The 15,133-nt window shown below is 38.2% G+C and overlaps 1 protein-coding gene across 1 annotated transcript; it reads left to right on the top strand.

Annotated features, from left to right (window-relative positions):
* Positions 1 to 11,093: 11,093 nt before the first annotated feature.
* Positions 11,094 to 12,217, top strand: OR11H26 (olfactory receptor family 11 subfamily H member 26). Its single transcript, XM_002690668.3, has one exon. The coding sequence runs from the start codon at positions 11,168 to 11,170 to the stop codon at positions 12,137 to 12,139; it is 972 nt and encodes a 323-aa protein (XP_002690714.2). The 5' UTR covers positions 11,094 to 11,167; the 3' UTR covers positions 12,140 to 12,217.
* Positions 12,218 to 15,133: the final 2,916 nt, after the last annotated feature.

Genomic DNA, 15,133 nt, shown 5'->3' with positions numbered 1-15,133 from the left:
CAGGTCGATAGGTGCCCAATATGCTACTGGAGATCAGTGGAGAAATAACTCCAGAAAGAATGAAGGGATGGAGCCAAAGCAAAAACAACACCCATTTGTGGATGGGATTGGTGATAGAAGCAAGATTTGATGCTATAAAGAGCAATATTGCATAGGAACATGGAATGATAGGTCCATGAATCAAGGCAAATTGAAAGTGGTTAAATAGGAGATGGCAAGAGTGAACATCGACATTCTAGGAATCAGCAAATTAAGATGGACTAGAATGGGTGAATTTAACTCAGATGACCATTATATATACTACTGTGGGCAGGAATCCCTTAGAAGAAATGGAGTAGCCATCATAGTCAACAAAAGAGTCCAAAATACAGTACTTGGATGAAATCTCAAAAATGGCAAAATGATCTCTGTTCATTTCCAAGGCAAACCATTCAATATCACAGTAATCCAAGTCTATGCCCTGACCAGTAATGCTAAAGCTGAAGATTAACAGTTCTATGAAGACCTACAAGACCTTCTATAACTAACACCCAAAAAAGATGTCCTTTTCATTATAGGGGACTGGAATGCTAAAGTAGAAAGTCAAGAAACACCTGGAGTAATAGGCAAATTTGGCCTTGGAGTACAGAATGAAGCAGGGCAAAGGCTAACAGAGTTCTGCCAAGACAATGCACTGGTCAAAGCAAACACCCTCTTCCAACAATACAAGAGAAGACTACACATGGACATCGCCAGATGATCAACACCAAAATCAGACTGATTATATTCTTTGCAACCAAAGATGGAGAAGCTCAACAGTCAGCAAAAACAAGACTGGGAGCTGACTGTGGCTTGGATCATGAACTCCTTATTGCCAAATTCAGACTGAAATTGAAGAAAGTGGAGAAAACCACTAGACCACTCAGGTACGACCTAAATCAAATCCCTTATGACTATACAGTGGAAGTGAGAAATAGATTTAAGGGACTAGATCTGATAGACAGTGTGACTTACGAACTATGGACAGAGGTTTGTGGCATCGTAGAGGAGACAGGAATCAAGACCGCCCCTAAGAAAAAGAAATACAAAACAGCAAAATGGTTGACTGAGAAGGCCTTACAAATAGCTATGAAAAGCAGAGAAGTGAAAAGCAAAGGAGAAAAGGAAAGATATACCCATTTGAATGCAGAGTTTCAAAGAACAGCAAGGAGAGATAAGAAAGCCTTCCTCAGTGATCAATGCAAAGAAATAGAGGAAAACAACAGAATGGGAAAGACTAGAGATCTCTGCAAGAAAATTAGAGATACCAAGGGAACATTTCATGCAAAGATGGGTTCAATAAAGGACAGAAATGGTAGGGACCTAACAGAAGCATAAGATATTAAGAAGAGGTGGCAAGAATATACAGAAGAACTGTGTATTCGTGAAGAAAAAAGATCTTCACGACCCACATAATCACAATGGTGTGATCACTCACCTAGAGTCAGACATCCTGGAATGTGAAGTCAAGTGGGCCTTAGGAAGCATCACTATGAACAAAGTAGTGGAGGTAATGGAATTCCAGGTGAGCTATTTCAAATCCTGGAAGATAATGCTGTGAAAGTGCTGCACTCAATATGCCAGCAAACTTGGAAAACTCAGCAGTGGCCACAGGACTGGAAAAGGTCAGTTTTCATTCCAATCCCAAAGAAAGACAATGCCAAAGAATGCTCTAACTATCACACAAATTGCTATCATCTCACACGCTAGTAACGGAGAAGGCAATGGCACCCCACTCCAGTACTCTTCCCTGGAAAATCCCATGGATGGAGGAGCCTGGTAGGCTGCAGTCCATGGGGTCGCTAAGAGGCGGACACGACTGAGTGACTTCACTTTCACTCTTCACTTTCATACGTTGAAGAAGGAAATGGCAACCCACTCCAGTGTTCTTGCCTGGAGAATCCCAGGGACGGGGGAGCCTGATGGGCTGCCGTCTATGGGGTTGCACAGAGTCGGACACGACTGAAGTGACTTAGCAGCAGCAGCACACGCTAGTAAAGTGATGCTTAAAATCCTCCAAGCCAGGCTTCAGCAATACGTGAACCATGAACTTCCAGATGTTCAAGCTGGTTTTAGAAAAGGCAGAGGAAACAGAGATCAAATTGCCAACATCTGCAGGATCACTGAAAAAGCAAGAGAGTTCCAGAAAAACATCTATTTCTGCTTTATTGACTATGCCAAAGCCTTTGACTGTGTGGATCACAATAAACTGTGGAAAATTCTGAAAGAGATGGGAATACCAGACCACCTGACCTGCCTCTTGAGAAACCTGAATGCAGGTCAGGAAGAAACAGTTAGAAATGGACATGGAAGAACAGACTGGTTCCAAATCGGGAAACGAGTACATCAAGGCTGTATATAGTCACCCTGCTTATTTAATGTATATGCAGAGTACATCATGAGAAATTATGGGCTGGAGGAAGCACAAGTTGGAATCAAGATTGCCAGGAGAAATATCAATAACCTCAGATAGGCAGATGACACCACTCTTATGGCAGAAAGTGAAGAGGAACTAAAGAGCCTCTTGATGACGGTGAAAGAGCAGAGTAAAGAAGTTGGTTTAAGGCTCAACATTCAGAAAACTAAAATCATGGCATCCTGTCCCATAAATTCAGTTCAGTTCTGTCGCTCAGTCATGTCAACTCTTTGCGACCCCATGAATCGCAGCATGACAGGCCTCCCTGTCTATCATCAACTCACGAAGTTCACCCAAACTCATGTGCATCGAGTTGGTGATGCCATCCACCCATCTCATCCTCTGTCATCCCCTTTCCCTCCTGCCCCAATCTATCCCAGCATCAGGATCTTTTCCAATGAGTCAACTCTTCCCATGAGGTGGCCAAAGTATTGGAGTTTCAGTCTCAGCATCAGTCCTTCCAATGAACACCCAGGACTGATCTCCTTTAGGATGGACTTGTTGGATCTCCTTGCAGTCTAAGGGACTCTCAAGAGTCTTCTCCAACACCACAGTTCAAAAGCATCAATTCTTTGGTGCTCAGCCTTCTTCACAGTCCAACTCTCACATCCATACATGACCACAGAAAAAAACATAACCTTGACTAGATGGACCTTTGTTGGTAAAGTAATATCTCTGCTTTTTAATATGCTATCTAGGGTGGTCATAACTTTCCTTCCAAGGAGTAAGAGTCTTAATTTCATGGCTGCAATCACCATCTGCAGTGATTTTGGAGGCCAAAAAAATAAAGTCTGACACTGTTTCCACTGTCTCCCCATCTATTTCCCATGAAATGATGGGTCCAGATGACATGATTTTAGTTTTCTGAATGTTGAGTTTTAAGCCAACTTTTTCACTCTCCTTTTTCACTCTCATAAAGAGGCTTTTTAGTTCCTCTTCGTTTTCTGCCATAATGGTGGTGTCATCTGCATATCACGGCAAATAATTGGGGAAACAGTGGAAACAGTGGCTGACGTTACTTTTCTGGGCTCCAAAATCACTGCAGATGGTGATTGCAACCATGAAATTAAAAGATGCTTGCTCCTTGGAAGAAAAGCTATGACCACCCTAGACAGCATATTAAAAAGCAGAGACATTACTTTGTCAACAAAGGTCCATCTAGTCAAGGCTATGGTATTTCTAGTGGTCATGTATAGATGTGAGAGTTGAACTATAAAGAAAGCTGAGCACAGAAGAATTAATGCTTTTGAACTGTGGTGTTGGAGAAGACTCTTGAGAGTCCCTTAGACTGCAAGGAGATCCAACCAGTCCATCCTAAAGAAGATCAGTCCTGGGTGTTCACTGGAAGGACTGATGTTGAAGCTGAAGCTCCAGTACTTTGGCCACCTGATGCAAGTGCTGACTCATTTGAAAAGACCCTGATGCTGGATGGATTGGGGGCAGGAGGAGAAGGGGACAACAGAAGATGGTTGGATGGCATCACCGACTCAATGGACATGGGTTTGGGTGGACTCCGCGAGTTAGTGATTCACAGGGAGGCCTGGCATGCTACGGTTGATGGGTCACAATGAGTCAGACACGACTGAGCGACTGAGCTGAACTGAACTAAAAAAAAAACACTTTATGTGACTAAAAGAAAGAATGTAGGGAAAAAAAAAAAAAGTTTTCACTTCTCTCCTCCTTGAGAGCCCCATACCCCACTCTCCTCCTCCAGGTCCCTAGACCCCTTCCTCCTTGAGGGTCCTGGACTCTTTATCAACCTACCTAAGAATTAACTCTCTCATGTATTTACCCATTATTTCTTCAAAGATTCTTTCACCATCTTTTTATCTCTTTTCTACTTCTTGGATTCTCATTATATGTTGGTATGCTTGATGGTGTCCTACAGCTTTCTTTAGCTGATCATTTTTACTCATTTCTTTGGCTTCTATTCTTCAGATTGGATAATCTCCAATTAACCTATTCTCAAGTTTGCTGAATCTTGCTTCTGCCAATTCAAATACAGGGTTGAACCCCTGTATTGAATTTTTTTTTAATTTTATTTTATTTTTAAACTTTACATAATTGTATTAGTTTTGCCAAATATCAAAATGAATCTGCCACAGGTATACATGTGTTCCCCATCCTGAACCCTCCTCCCTCCTCCCTCCCCATACCATCCCTCTGGGTCGTCCCAGTGCACTAGCCCCAAGCATCCAGTATCGTGCATCGAACCTGGACTGGCAACTCGTTTCATACATGATATTTTACATGTTTCAATGCCATTCTCTCAAATCTTCCCACCCTCTCCCTCTCCCACAGAGTCCATAAGATTGTTCTATACATCAGTGTCTCTTTTGTTGTCTCGTACACAGGGTTATTGTTACCATCTTTCTAGATTCCATATATATGCGTTAGTATACTGTATTGGTGTTTTTCCTTCTGGCTTACTTCACTCTGTATAATAGGCTCTAGTTTCATCCACCTCATTAGAACTGATTCAAATGTTTTCTTTTTAATGGCTGAGTAATACTCCATTGTGTATATGTACCATAGCTTTCTTATACATTCATCTGCTGATGGGCATCTAGGTTGCTTCCATGTCCTGGCTATTATAAACAGTGCTGCGATGAACATTGGGGTACACATGTCTCTTTCCATTCTGGTTTCCTCGGTGTGTATGCCCAGCAGTGGGATTGCTGGATCATAAGGCAGTTCTATTTCCAGTAATAAAAACTGAATTTTTATTTCAGTTACTGTACTTTTCAACATAGTTTCCATCTGACATTTTTTATGATTCACATATCTTTCTTGATGTTTTCTATTTGGTGAGACATGATTCCCATAATTTTCTTTAATTCTTTAGATGAGTTTTTTTAATTGTTTGAGTTTGTTTATAAAAGCTCATTTAAATTATTTACCTGGTAAGTCCCACATTGGACTTACCACAAAGTCCCACATTGCTGTTTTTTCCTGTATATGGGCCATATAATTTCTTTGTATTTCTTGCATGTGTCTCTCTTTTTTATTTGAAATGGAATGTTTTAAATAATATAAAGCGAAAACTCTGAACATCAAATTTCCCCCACTTTTCAAGTTTTGTTGTGGTTATGGTTTTTGTTGCTCATGTTTCCGCTATTTATTAGACTTTTTTCTTTTTTTTACTAGTTCTGTGAAATCTCTATCACCTGTTATGTGTAGTTAATGAAGTCTGCTTGATTTGCTTAGTGGTCAGATCATGATTGTACAGGAGGGAGAACTTTACTATATATTTAGAGATATAGACATATTAAAGCTCAAAAGTGTTCCTCAACTCATTCCGATTAAATTCTGTAATTTAATTTCAGTTCAAATATCAGAAACATCACATTTCATCTTATGATAGTTAAATAAATTATTTGTTCCTAATCATAATTTCGCCAGAAATTAGTGTCAAAAAATTCTTTGTGCCCTCAAACACCAAACATTTTTAAAATTTATTTATTTATTTTAATTGGAGGCTAATTACTTTACAATATTATGGTGGTTTTTGCCATATATTCACATGAATCAGCCATGGCTGTACATGTGTTCCCCATCCTGAAACCCCTCCCACCTCCCTCTCCATCCCTCAGGGTCATCCCAGTGCACCAGCCCTGAGCACCCTGTCTCATGCATCGAACCTGGACTGGTGATCTATTTCACATATGATAATATACATCTTTCAATGCTATTCTCTCAAATCATCCCATTCTCACCTTCTCCTTCTCCCACAGAGTCCAACAGTCTGTTCTTTACATCTGTGTCTCTTTTGCTGTCTCACATATAAAGTCATCATTACCATCTTTCTAAATTCCATATATATGCGTTAATATACTGTATTGGTGTTTTTCTTTCTGACTCACTTCACTCTGTATAATAGGCTCCAGTTTCATCCACCTCATTAAAACTGATTCAAATGCATTCTTTTTAATAGCTGAGTAATACTCCATTGTGTATATGTACCACAGCTTTCTTAGCCATTCGTCTGCCAGTGGACATCTGGTTGCTTCCATGTCCTAGCTATTGTAAACAGTGCTGCAATGAACACTGGGGTACACGAGTCTCTTTCAATTCCGGTTTCTTCAGTGTGTATGCCCAGCAGTGGGATTGCTGGGTCATATGGCAGTTCCATTTCCAGTTTTTTAAGGAATCTCCACACTGTGCTCCATAGTGGCTGTACTAGTTTGCATTCCCACCAACAGTGTAAGAGGTTCCTTTTTCTCCTCACTCTCTCCAGCATTTATTGTAGACTTTTTGATAGCAGCCATTCTGACCTGCGTGAGATGGTACCTCATTGTGGTTTTGATTTGCATTTCTCTGATAATGAGTGATGTTGAGCATTTTTTCATGTTTGTTAGCCATCTGTATGTCTTCTTTGGAGAAATGTCTGTTTAGTTCTTTGGCTCATTTTTTGATTGGGTCACTTATTTTTCTGGAGTTGAGCTACATGAGCTGCTTGTATATTCTGGAGATTAATTCTTTGTCAGTTGCTTCGTTTGCTATTATTTTCTCTAGTTCTGAAGGCTGTCTTTTCACTTTGCTTATAGTTTCCTTATAGCTTTTAATTTAATTAGGCCCCATTTGTTTATTTTTGCTTTTATTTCCAGTATTCTGGGAGGTGGGTCATAGAGGATCCTGCTGTGATTTATGTCAGAAAGTGTTTTGCCTATATTTTCCTCTAAGAGTTTTATATTTTCTAGTCTTATATTTAGATCTTTAATCCATTTTGAGTTTATTTTTGTGTATGGTGTTAGAAAGTGTTCTAGTTTCATTCTTTTACAAGTGGTTCACCAGTTTTCCCAGCACCACTTGTTAAAGAGATTGTCTTTTCTCAACTGTATAGTCTTGCCTCCTTTGTCGAAGATAAGGTGTTCATAGGTGCTTGCATTTATCTCTGGGCTTTCTATTTTGATTCATTGATCTATATTTCTATCTTTGTGCCAGTACCATACTGTCTTGATGACTATAGCTTTGTACTATAGTCTGAAGTCAGGCAGGTTGATTCCTCCAGTTCCATTCTTCTTTCTCAAGATTGCTTTGGTTATTCGAGGTTTTTTGTATTTTCATACAAATTATGAAATTATTTGTTCTAGTTCTGTGAAAAATACCATTGGTAGCTTGATAAGGATTGCATTGAATCTATAGATTGCTTTGGGTATTATACTCATTTTCACTATATTGATTCTTCCAATCCATGAACATGATATATTTCTCCATCTATTAGTGTCATCTTTGATTTCTTTCATCAGTGTTTTATAGTTTTCTATATATAGGTCTTTTGTTTCTTTAGGTAGATTCATTCCAAAGTATTTTATTCTTTTTGTTGCAATGGTGAATGGAATTGTTTCCTTAATTTCTCTTTCTGTTTTCTCATTGTTAATGTATAGGAATGCAAGGGATTTCTGTGTGTTAATTTTATACCCTGCAACTTTACTATATTCATTGGATTAGCTCTAGTAATTTTCTGGTGGAGTCTTTAGGGTTTTCTATGTAGAGGATCATGTCATCTGCAAACAGTGAGAGTTTTACTTTTTCTTTTCCAATCTGGATTCCTTTTATTTTTCTTCCCTGATTACAAACATTGTAATAAATAAATCATTCTGAAAAACTTGATGACCATGCATCCTCAGATATCAGTTTTATGATGGAAGAAGTAATGTTGCCATTTAAAAGACAAAGCACTTCTACCTTACAGAAATGATGCTGAGAAAATGAGCAAGGTAAACTAATAACCCCCCTAGAAAAACCTCTTTTGTCAGTAAATGATATGTAGTCATTAGTAAATTATTAGCAAGAGTCCATCTCATTTGAGATTGTTCCAAACCAATATTAGGGGAAAAAAGTAAATATCTGATCTAAATTCATACATACCTATGTGCATATGCACACACATGCAAGTAATAAAAACAAAGGGGTTCAGAAGTTTAGGTCATCTCTAAAGAAGCAAGACAGTTTCAAACTGTCATGTCAACTTTTAGAGACATAGTTTAAAGGACTAGATGGAGATGAATCTTCTAGAAGTTTGGCATTTCACCACTTGTACCACAGTTTCCTGGGCCCTACTCACCATGAAATGATATTTTACTTATTACTATCAGACTAGAAGCACAGAGCTTGATCCCAGAAGAAGAAGCCTTTTACTAAAGAACAAAATGAAATAATATTTTCAAGCCAGAGTGAATCCATAGGGAAAAGAAAGGACTACCATAAGGCAATTCTGATATTAACACATAAGAGAGTTCAAAACTTGCAGACAGACTCAAAAAATGAATAAAATTTAATGTAAAGGAATAAAAATAAACAAAAATGTCATACTTTAGCTAAACTGATGATGCTGAGTGTTTGCACCATCATGACTCAGGTAACCAGACCAAAGGACAAAATAAACATCTGCTCTAAAAATAACATGAGATGATCATCCACTGTTGGAGAAACAGGGTCCCAAAGGCCAATAAAGGACTCCCAATGGAAGGGAACATTTGGGATACAATTAATAATCTTCCCTCATAAATCCTCAGTTTTAGAATTCATAGGGGACGATATCCCTTAGGAGAAATAAAACCTAGGTTTCAGTAAGTCTCTGTTTTCAGCAAATATGCCAGTTTCTTTCCAAACCAGTATCACTGTCCAGTAAGGTTAACCAGCTCTCTGGGCTGTTGGCTGCCAAACAAGTCATGCTCTCCATCTTACATGCCTTTTGCTGCAGCAAAAATAGAAGATAAGTCAGACCCTTGAGTTCTACAAGAAGAGGGGTTCAGAAGAGGTAATATAAGACAACTCTTAGATGTTTGTTTTAGCTCTGCCTTCTTTTGTGTGGCATGAAAATAACAGAATCTCAGGCTTATAAATTAATTTAAGCAGATTCATCCCTGCAGCTAAGAAGTCTGGGAATCAGAGAAATGAGGGAGATAAGAACAAGGTAAGAGCTTCGATGTATATAAATTCTGTTCTTATTAACCAGGAATTAGATGTACCCAGTCAAAACCAGGTCTTTGGGGAAACAAAGATGTTAGCAAAGTGATATCTGGAAAAAACTGACAAAGCATCTATGAGGAACAGGGTAGAAAAATAAAAAAACAACACAAAACTTAAGCCTTCCTTATTTTTAGCTGTGTTTGGATCTGCCACAGGGAAAATGATGGTCCACTGTCTCTGCAAGGAGGAAGAGCAAGATGATGACTGAACAGTCCAAATTGGTGCGTTCACTCCATATAGTTTACAAAGTCAATGGAATCCCCATATACATCAGTACCAAATATTTCTTGCTGTTTTCTCTTTCCTCATGGTTACTTTGGCTTCTGAGTAACTCTCAATTTCTCCTACAGAAAAATTGCTCACAGCTTTGCTCTGCCATATATGACCTATTTACAGATTGAAGAGGAAACTTGCAGTGAAGCGTGATATGGAAAATTTTTTCTCTTATCTCTTATGTCACTAGTTGCAATCATCAAGATCATCCTTAAAACTATAACATTATGTGATATGGAAAGTATTACATTTTATCATGAATACATTAATGAATATTCTTAGCTAGAATACTGTTATTGAAGGTTTCTAGGTTTGTACTCTGCACTTCTATTTTCCTGAATAAGTATCATCACTCAATCATGTCACTTGGGTCATTTTCATACAAATGATAACTGTCCCTCAATAATAGAGGGGATCCAGAAAATAAATTAATAAATTAAGACCAAATGACTGGCAACAGAATCTCAGGTGGTTTCAGTGCCTTTGTTTTTCCTTCTCTCACCATAGTAGTCACACAGTGTTCAAGACTAAGTCACACTCAGAGTCAGAGAAAGAAGCTTTAACAAAGATGATTAATCAATTTACCAAAACAGCTCTAACCTTCCACATCTGTAATTGGATGGGGACAAGAGGAGAGAGTAGAAATCAGAGGAATCCATGTCCAGAGGGCACTTATGACTCCCATCACTGTTCTTGATTCCTAGAGGTATCTGCTTATGGGTATCTGATATTTATGATCCTCTGCATCTAACCATAAACTAGAAGAATAGCAAGTTTTCTAAGAATCCTGACATCTCAGGCAAAAATCTCAAGTCTGTTATATACCAGATCTTCTATAGTTTTTCTGGTTTCAACTTAAACCAAGATTTCACAAAAGTATTAAAACATCTAGTAAAAGGACTATTATGTAGATGTCTAGACTTTTCATATTTTTGTGAGTTAAAAAACCATGATGAACACTGAAGAAACAATGGCACATGACATTTCTTGTCTGGGTTATCAGAACACCTTAGGAAGCTGACATTTATAATTCTAACATTGATCCAGAATAAAAGTGAAATGCACAGAATGTCATGGTGTTATTTGTTACGTTTCTCTTCCTCTTGTGATGCCTAGTATTATGACTCTAATTCCAAATAAACACAGAATCGAAATTCTATGTCTAATATTAAGGGTCTACATATCTTATTCTATAGATACAAATATAAAATACCTATTTATATTTGCAAGTATTGTCATTAATCTTCTCCAAACTGCTTTTTTGGAGTTTTGCTGGGTATAAGAAAATACTGAAAGAGAAATGAGAAAGTCCAAAATTCAAAGACTTACCATATCCAGCATTCTCAAAGTTTGACAGTCTTCAGCAGCGCATTTACATTATTTACTTAATACAGTAATAGAATCTGAGGGACTCACAGATTTCTAAAAGGAGAGTAAGGTCATCTTTGTCACTGTCATTTTTTCCTCTCCACCTCTTAAGAAGCCATGAATGTGTCAGGAGTCAACACGGTGACTGAATTCATACTCCTGAGTTTTCCCTGCTCTAGAGAGGTACAAGTCCTCCTCTTTGTGCTCTTCTCTGTGTCCTACGTCCTGACACTGATGGGGAATGGGGCCATTGTCTTTGCAGTGAAGCTGGATCACAGACTCCACACTCCCATGTACACTCTGTTGGCCAACTTCTCATTCCTGGAGATGTGTTATATCAACACCACTGTTCCCAATATGTTAAGGAACTTCCTGTCTGAGACCAAAACCATCTCTTTCACTGCCTGCTTCCTCCAGTTCTACTTCTTCTTCTCTATGGGCATTACTGAGACCTTCTTACTGCCCCTCATGGCTTTTGATCGATACTTGGCCATCTGCCGACCTCTCCACTATCCTACCATCATGAGCAGCCGTCTCTGCATGAACTTGGTGGGCCTCTGCTGGGTAACAGCCTTCCTCTGCTATCCAGTCCCTATCTATTTCATCACACAACTCCCCTTTTGTGGCCCCAATACCATTGACCATTTTGTCTGTGATCCTGGTCCTTTACTGGCTCTATCCTGCATCCCTGCCCCTGGAATTGAGCTTTCCTGTTCTATATTAAGCTCTCTTATTATTTTTATCACCTTCTTCTTTATCCTTTGGTCCTACACCCTGGTTCTCAGAGCAGTGTTGCGTGTCCCTTCAGCCGCTGGCAGACGTAAGGCCTTCTCCACCTGTGGTTCCCACCTGGCTGTGGTATCTCTGTTCTATGGAACCATCATGATGATGTACATCAGCCCAACCTCTGGAAATCCAGCTGGGATACACAAGATTGTAACCTTGCTGTACTCAGCAGTGACTCCACTTGTAAACCCACTGATCTACAGTCTCCGGAACAAGGACATGAAGACTGCCTTGAGAAAAATTCAAATGTTTACAAAAACTGGCCAAAGCAAACAAGAGCTCATGAGTGGACCAAGATCATAATATTTATTTTTTCCTTCGCACTCTTCTCCATAGTGCCTGTACCAGTTTACATTCCCACCAACAGTGTACAAGGGTTTCCTTTTCTTCACACCCTCTCCAACACTTATTATTTGCAGAGTTTTTTGATGATTACCATCAAAAAAATCTATTCCAACTTAAAAAGTAGATCTCTACTTACTGTCTCTAGAAATACAGACCCAAATTCATCTACTTCTGCCAAGATAATATGGACAATAGTACAACCGATTAAATCCGACCTTACCTTCAAAACAGGACTTGATAGACAGTAACTTGAATTAAATGACCTGCATCTGAACTTTAAACTCTTCTCCTATCCTGACTGCCAGTAACTAATTTCCCTTTATCTGAGATCATTCTCCTCTATTGTGTGCATATTCTTACATTTGGTTTTTATCAGACTTGAGCCAAAATTTGTATTTAATCAATATCCAAAAAAATAATAATGATCTTAAGCACCATGTCATAGTTATTTAGAGAACTCTTTAAAAGAACAGATTCCCAGGTCTTTCTCCAAATCCCCTAATTCAGAATATAAAATTAACACCAGAAATTCCCATTTTAACATGATTCTGTTGTACCTAGACCAGCACCAGTTCACACACTGACCTTATGGAGCCACTATTTTAAGAAAAATACATGACATATAGTGAGAAATAAAAATCTTACAATAATTGGTTGGGAAAGCGAAACAAATTATGGTGAGTAGTACAGGTGGTGAAAACACTCATGACAGCAGCAGTGGAAGCTTCTCCTGCCTCTATTCCCAAATCCTCCATTTATAGAATAAGAAATATATTACAGTCTTCTTACCTTTTCCTACCTGTGAAAAATAATTAAAATACCTAGAAATAGGTCTACATTTTAAAAGATTAGCATGTAGTGACAATATATCAGTACTTTGGGGTTAGTTTCAAGAGAAGGAAGTTTGAGTTGAGCACGCAGCTCAAAAGAGGTAAAAGCAGACAGAGAGTAAAAGCCAGTGAGCCTGAGATATGAGACAGGTATAGGTGATTTGGCTCAACTATTTGGTCATAAATAAATTAGCCAAGTTGTCCTCTGGGGTTGATGCATTTCATTCAGGCATCCAATAAACATTTATCTCTATTTGAATGCAGAAGATCAAGTCCCTGTCTTTGTGCAGCTTACATTATAGTGAAGGGGATAGATAATAAGAAGCTGAACACATAAATCTCATTAGTTATAACTACTAATTCCAGTAGTTTGAAAAATTTGTGACTATATGTGGTAATGGATATTATCTACAATTAGACTTCTTGAAGTAATGGTTTCACCATATTTACATATATTGAATAATGTTGTACACTGGAAATTAATGTTTTCTATCAATTATATCTCAATAAAACAAAAAGAATCAATGAGAACTCTTTTAGTTTTTTAATTAACCTCCATACTGTTCTCCAGAGTAGCTGTACCAGTTTACATTCCCACCAACAGTGTAGAAGGATTCCCTTTTCTCCAAACCCTCTCCAGCATTTATTGTTTATAGATTTTTTGATGAGGAGGATTATGATCTATTGAGGTGATGCCTCATTGTAGTTTTTATTTGAATTTCTCTAATAATTAGTGATGTTGAGCATCTTTCCATGTGCTTTTTGGCCATTTGTATGTCTTCATTGGAGAAATATCTATTTACATCTCCTGTCCATTTTTTGATTGGGTTATTTGTTGGGTTTTTTGTTGTAGTTGTTATTGAGCTACATGATTTGCATGTATATTTTGGAGGTTAATCCCTTGCCGGCCACTTCATTTGCAAACATTTTCTCCCATTCTGTGGGCTGTCTTTTTGTTTTTATGGTTTGCTTTGCTGTACAGAAGCTTTTAAGTTTAATTAGGTCCCATATGTTTATTTTTATTTTCACTACTCTAGTAGGTAGGTCAAAGTGATTTATGTCAGAGAACATTCTGCCTATGTGTTCCTCTACAAGTTTTATAATGAAATAGAGCTATCATATGATCCAACAACCCCACTCCTGGCCATATATCCAGAGAAAACCATAATTTGAAAAGATACATGAACCCCAATGTTCACTACAGCACTTTTACAATAGCCAGGACATGGAGCCACCTAAATGTCCATTGATGGGTGAATGGATAAAGAAGATGTGGTTCACATACACAATAGAACGTTACTCAGCCATAAAAAAGAAATTAAATACTGCCATTTGCAGCAACATAGATGATCCCAGAGTGAAGTCATACTGAGTGAAGTAAGTAAGACAAAGAGACAAATATCATAGGATATCACTTGTATGTGGAATTTTTTTTAAACGGTACAAATGAACTTATTTACAAAACAGAAACAGAATTACAATCCTAGAATTACCAGGGAGGAAAAGGGGAAGGGATAAATTGAGAGATTGGGATTGACATATACACACTACAGTATATAAAATAGATACCTAATAAGTACCTACTGTACAGCACAGGGAACTCTGCTTCTGCTACTGCTGCTAAGTTGCTTCAGTCGTGTCCGACTCTGTGCGACCCCATAGACAGCAACCCACGAGGCTCCCCCGTCCCTGGGAACTCTACTCAGTACTAGTTAATGACTTTACAGAAAAAGAGTCTAAAAAAGAGTGGATATATGTATATGCATAACTGATTCACTGGGATGTACAGCAGAAAGTAACACAACATTGTAAATCAACTATGTTCCAACCAAAAAAAAAGATGCTATCCTTGAAACACCAAAAAAAGGAATAAATGGGAGTATGAATACAGAAATTGTTGGGGTAGGATAAGGCATAGTTTACATCTAAATGGTTAGAGAATGTCTTTGTTAGGAAGTGACATTTCAAACTCAGATAATATATCATGCAAAGATCTAGGACAATAAACTGCCATGTAAGTACAGATAGAAGCTTGTGATTTTCAATGAATAAGAAAAGTTGATTTTGCCAGCTGGAAAAGTAGGCAGCATCAAATCACTTAGAAACTTCTAGCCCACAATAA

Source organism: Bos taurus, chromosome 10 (assembly GCF_002263795.3).
Source record: "Bos taurus isolate L1 Dominette 01449 registration number 42190680 breed Hereford chromosome 10, ARS-UCD2.0, whole genome shotgun sequence".
In the NCBI taxonomy this organism is placed as follows: Eukaryota; Metazoa; Chordata; class Mammalia; order Artiodactyla; family Bovidae; genus Bos; species Bos taurus.
The sequence above is the reverse complement of the archived record's forward strand: the minus strand, read 5'-3'. Positions and strand labels throughout refer to the sequence as shown.

What these genes read in the sequence shown, in the direction of transcription:
- OR11H26 (XM_002690668.3), top strand. Translation starts at nt 11,168, where the DNA reads ATGAATGTGTCAGGAGTCAACACGGTGACTGAATTCATACTCCTGAGT.